This window comes from Mustelus asterias, chromosome 10 (genome assembly GCF_964213995.1).
Source record: "Mustelus asterias chromosome 10, sMusAst1.hap1.1, whole genome shotgun sequence".
Classification (NCBI taxonomy): domain Eukaryota; kingdom Metazoa; phylum Chordata; class Chondrichthyes; order Carcharhiniformes; family Triakidae; genus Mustelus; species Mustelus asterias.
Genome location: NC_135810.1, coordinates 10456736 through 10462735, shown reverse-complemented (window position 1 = coordinate 10462735; position 6000 = coordinate 10456736). Strand labels below are relative to the sequence as shown.

General features: G+C 43.7%; 1 protein-coding gene across 1 annotated transcript in view; it reads left to right on the top strand.

The window, feature by feature from the left end:
* The first annotated feature begins 234 nt into the window (after window positions 1–234).
* LOC144499986 (kelch-like protein 1) overlaps window positions 235–6000 on the top strand; it is a 247975-nt gene continuing 242209 nt past the window's right edge. The window contains exons 1-2 of the mRNA XM_078222723.1: window positions 235–267; window positions 509–519. Coding sequence (XP_078078849.1) covers window positions 235–267; window positions 509–519 — 44 coding nt within the window. The remainder of the gene's footprint in view (window positions 268–508; window positions 520–6000) is intronic.

The following is a 6000-nucleotide window of genomic DNA, read 5'->3' as shown; positions in this document are numbered from 1 at the left end:
TTTCAGAGGGCTGTTAAGAGTCAACCATATAGCTTTGGGTCTTTTCCTTATTTATTAGTGGGATATAGGTGTTTAATTCCCATCCCTAATTACCCTTGAGAAGATGGTAGTGAGCTGCTTCTTGAACCGTTTCAGTCCATGAGGTGTAGATATACTCACAGTGCTGTTAGGGAGTGAGCTTCAAAACTTTGACCGAGCGACAGAGAAGGAACGGTGATATATTTCTAAGTTAGGATGGTGAGTGGCTTGGGGGGCAACATCCAGGAGGTAATTTTCCGATGCATCTGCTGGCCTTGCCCTACTAGTTGATAGTGGTCATTGGTTTGGAAGGTGCTGTCCATGGAGCCTTGGTGAGTTCCTGTAGTACATCTTGTAGATGGTACACATGGCTGCCACTGTGCATCGGTGGTGGAGAGGATTGAATGTTTGTCAATGAGGTGACAATCAAACGAGCTGCTTTGTCCTGGTGTCAAGCTTCTTGAGTGTTGTTGGAGCTGTATTCATTCAGGCAAGTGGAGAGTATTCCCTCATACTCCTGACTTGTGCCTTGTAGATGATGGACATGATTTGGGGAGTTAGGAAGCAAGTTACTCGCTGCAGGATTCTTAGCCTTTGACTTGCTCTGGTAGCCACAATATTTTTATGGCTAGTCCAGTTCAGTTTCTAGTCAATGAATGTTGATAGTGGGGGATTCAGTGGTGGCAATGCCATTGAATGTCAAGGGGTGATGGTTAGATTCTCTCTTGTTGGAGATGGTCATTGCCTGACACATGTGTGGCACAAATGTTACTTGCCACTCGACCGCCCAGGTCAGGTCTTGCTACACTTATTCATGGACTGTTTCATTACCTCAGGAATCATGAATGATACAGAACAGTGTGCAGTCATCAGTGAACATCCCCAGTTCTGACCTTATGATGGGAGGGAGGTCATTAATGAAGCAGTTGAAGATGGTTGTGCCTGGGACACTACCCTGAGGAACTCATGCAGTGATGTGCTGGAGTTGTTATGCTTTTTGTATACAGGACATACCTGGGCAATTTTCCACATTGCCAGGTAGATGCCAGTCTTATGCTGGAATATTTTGGCTAGGAACGTGGCAAATGCTGAAGCACCAATATTCCATACTATTGCGGAATATTGTCAGGGTCCATAGTCTTTGCAGCATCCAGTGCCTTCAGCCATTTCTTGATAACCCGTGAAGTGGATTCAATTGATCGAATTGGCTGAAGACTGGTATCTGTGATGCTGGGGACCTCTGGAGGAGGTTGAGATGGATCATCTACTTGGCACTTCTGGCTGAAGACTGTTGTGAATAATTCAGCCTTTTCTTTTGCACAGATGTGCTCGGCTCCTTCATCATTGAAGATGGGATTTGTCAAGACTCCTCCTCCCATGAGTTGTTTAATTGTCCACCACCATTGATGACTGCATGTGGCAGGACTGCAGAGCTCAGATTTGAACTGTTGGTTGTGGAATTGCATAGCTCTATCACTTGCTGCTTATGCCCCTATCTTGTAGTTCCACCAGGTTCATATCTCATTTTTAGGTATGCCAGTTGCTGCTCCTGGCATACCCACTCTTCATTGAACCAGGGGCCACATGAAGGTCTGACCAGTAAGGATGATAGATTTCCTTCCCTAAAGTGCATGGGTGAACCAGATGGCTTTTTACAATAATCAATGATAGTTGTTATGGTCACCATTATTGGCTCTATATTCCAGGGATGGGATTTTCCAGACTCGCTCACCCCAAGACCGGAAATTCCCACCTGAGGTCAACAGATATTTGCATGGTCTGCCGAATCTTCTGCCCTGCCCGCTTCGATTCCCGTGGCAGGTGAGATGGGAAAATTTTGCCCCAGATTTTTACCAATAGGATTTTGACTCTACCAAGTACTGCGGTGGGATTTGAACACATGCCCTCAGAGCAAGAGCCTGGACATCTGGATTACTCATTCAATGATGCACAATAACCTAATTAAAGCATTTGGAATGACAAGTTATTTCAGTATGGTAGGTACAGTATTCCCTCCCTGGTGACCCTAGAACAGAGGACATAATCACGCTGGAGCCAAATAATTTAGGAGTGACAGGTGGGTGTGAAAGAGTCATGGAAATCTGCAACTAACTCCCCCAAAATACTATGAATATACTGAGTTAATTTATTTTCAAAATCATCTGAGTATTCGCTCCCATTGTACTTCACAAACACACATACACCTCAAGAGGTTTCATCAAAGGTGAAACAGCATACTTTAGTGTCTAACAAGCGGGAAGCATTTGAATGGATTAGCCAGGAGTGATGCCACTATGTCACCTGCTTCTCTTCTGTGAGAACCAAACCTCAGCAGCGCCAAGTGAAAGTATGCGCCTTGGAGGTGTGCCCACGGGAGGGGTAATCTAAGAAGGATCCTCTAACAATCATCTTCTGCTCCAAAAAAGATCCCTTTTCTTCATTTTTGTACGTCTAAGAAAGGATACTCACAGAGATTTTATAGAGTGGACGTAGGGAAGATGTTTCCATTAGCAGGAGAGACAAGGATCTGAGGGCACAGTCTCAGAGTAAAGGGACGGCCCTTTAGAACTGAGATAAGGAGGAATTTCTTCAGCCAGAGGGTGGTGAAACTATGAAATTCATTGCCACAGAAGACTGTGGAGATCAGGTCATTGAGTGTACTTAAGACAGAGATAGTTTCTTGAGGATCAAAGATTATGGGAAAAAGCAGGAGAATGGGCTTGAGAAATTTATCAGCCATGATTGAATGGTGGAGCAGACTTGATGGGCCAAATGGCCTAATTCTGCTCCTATATCTGATGCTCTTATTGTCTTATGGACTTGAGATATTCGGGTCAACAATTTTGTGTTTGTAGCTAAAAGGTCCTGAACTGAACCCACTGTAAGTCTCTTGGGAGGAAGAATGGGACAGTGAGAATGACTCCAGTCTGAAACTCTGGAATGCATTCAGGCCTTTACAATTTGACCTGCCTTAAGGTGAAGGTCAGGGAAGAACGGGGAAAGAATGTTGATCCTACTACTTCAGAACCTTTGTCAACTCTCTGCATGAATCATTTAATAACAATATGATCACCGCTCATTCTGGTACATAACTATTATTTTTAGCAATTTCAACGGAAGTTGCCAAGGATGAATTCAGTATACTGTGTTTCATTTAGCAATTATGGAGAAGAAACCAATGAATATTACATTCACATACAATCTTCTTGCATTATAGTTTGACAAGTTAATCACTTAATAGCTCTGTGCTGTCAATTGTTTTCATATACACATAATTATAGATATTCAATATCGACCTTAATCACTATCTGGTACAAGATTGTTCCTCATACTTTGCTTGGCTGCTTCCTCAATGTCTGTTGCAAGTTTCATATGTAATTGCATGCATTATATTTTGTTCAGTGCGTGGAGCCTAAGAGCTGCACACTACATATACAATCAACTGTCCAGTGTTTTTACTGTATAATCCAATCAGAAACCAATTCTTGTTCCAGTGTATCCATGGAAACAGCAGCCAGAAGATATGTCTCTCCATTTGTTTGACCCTCCCCCAGGAAATACCTCTTCCGTTCTGTGGCCATTCAACTAATAGTTTAACTGCAATTGTATAGAGCGTTGGCGAGGCCACACCTGGAGTATTGTGTGCAGTTTTGGTGCCTTTATCTGAGGAAGGATGTCCTTGCTATAGAGGGAGTACAGCAAAAGCTTACCAGACTGGTTCCTGGGATGGCAGGTCTGTCATACGAGGGGAGATTAAGTCAGTTAGGATTACATTCACTGGAGTTTAGAAGAGTGACAAGGGATCTCAGAGAAACTTATAAAATTGTAACAGAGTTAGAGATAGAGTAGATTCAGAAAGAGTGTTCCCAATGGTGGGTGGAGACCAGAACGAGGGATCATAGTTTGAGGATAAGGGGCAAACCTTTTAGAACTGAGGTGAGGAGAAATTATTTGACTCAGAGAGTGGTGAATGTGTGGAATTCACTACCAGAGAATGTAGCGAGGTCAAAACCTTGTGTATTTTCAAGAAGAAATTAGATATAGCTTTTGGGGCTAAAGAGATCAAAGGATATGGCGGGGGGGCAGGGGGGTGCGGGGGGGGATCAAGATATTGAATTTGATGAAGAGGAATGATCATAATGAATGGCAGAATAGCCTTGACAGGCCAAATGGCCCACCCCGAATTCCAGTTTCTATGTTTCCATGTAACATTGGTTCTGAGACTGACAGCTTTGTTTTGGCTACAACAGCTGTCTTCAGACAATGCTGTGAAGGGTGAAAATAATTATATCTGTCATCCTCCAGGAGATGTGTTCAGAGTATTGTCAAGGTCCCATATATTAGTGTGAAGGGGACGTAGTATCTGGAGACTAAACTCAGAGCAAATCAAAATCTGCAGCATTAGGTTTGAGCTTTTTGCGTGACTCTTAATCAATGTGTTTTGCTGCATAAATGTAATTAAGTTAATTCTTTCAATAATTCTTTTGAATTTGACATACTGTGATCAATGTTCCCACTTGTTTAAAATAGGTAATACATTGAAATCATCAAAGTAATTATAAAGATATTTTTATTGATGCATTTTGAAGCTTTTGTTTTTTAATATCCTTAAAGGAATCATAGAATCCCTTCAGGACAGAAGGAGGCCATCAAGTCTATACCGACCACAATCCCACCCAGGCCGTATTCCCGTAACCCCACATGTCTACCCTGTTAATCCCCTGACACTAGGGTCAATTTAGCATGGCCAATCAACCTAACCCGCACATCTTCTGACTGTGGGAGGAAACCAGAGTACCCGGAGGAAACCCACATAGACACGGGGAGAATGTGCAGACTCCACACAGACAGTGACCCGAGGCTGGAATTGAACCTGGGACCCTGGTGCTGTGAGGCAGCAGTGCTAACCACTGTGATACCGTGCTGCTCTAAGATGTGTGCATTTGTACAACAATATGCTTGTTATTCAAGCTGGAGAAACATTTTTTCTCGCCATGCCAGTTGGGACTTCCACTAATGGATGCATGGCATTTGACCACCACAAGCCTATCTGTGCTGCTCAATGTAAGTGTTGGGATTCCAACAGCTTCCCGTGCTATAAAATTGGTTTTGTCGGCAATCTGGTAAAGATCATCCAAGTAAGAGTTTTGACAACACCAGGTTAAAGTCCAACAGGTTTATTTGTTAGCAAATACCATTAGCTTTCGGAGCGCTGCTCCTTCGTCAGATGGAGTGGAAATGTGCTCTCAAACAGGGCACAGAGAGCATATTTCAACTCCATCTGACGAAGGAGCAGCGCTCCGAAAGCTAATGGTATTTGCTACCAAATAAACCTGTTGGACTTTAATCTGGTGTTGTTAAAACTCTTACTGTGTTCACCCCAGTCCAACGCCGGCATCTCCACATCATAAAGATCATCCAAACCATTGGCTCACCATGGAAGCCTGACACTGAAGTACAACAACAGCACAGCAAAACTACCCTGAGGATAATGGCAACCCCTATCAATTCATTGTTCACTGTACGATATGGATGCTCATAAATAGGCCTACAGCCGCCACTTTAGGATGTGTAAATTACCCAGTCTACCTGGAGTTACCATGGAAGTTTAAGGTATTGAGCAACAGGTGAAGGTGGATGTTTCAGGCTGTTATTATGCTTGCCAAACTCAGAACATAAATGTCCAGTCACAGAATTATGTTTAATGTTAGACATCATAGGGTGGTGGCACAGTGGTTAACACTGCTGCCTCAGAGCACCAGGGACCCGGGTTCAATTCCAGCCTCAGATGACATTGCGGAGTTTGCACATTCTCCCTGTGTCCACTTGGGTTTCCTCCAGGTGCTCCGGCTCCCTCCCACACTATAAAGATGTGTGGGCTAGGTGAATTGGCCATGACCCCACCCATCCCATCTCCACCCAATCGTCAGTGGCATCTGTCTCTCACCACGACCACCCCCATCATCATCAGCATTTCCACCT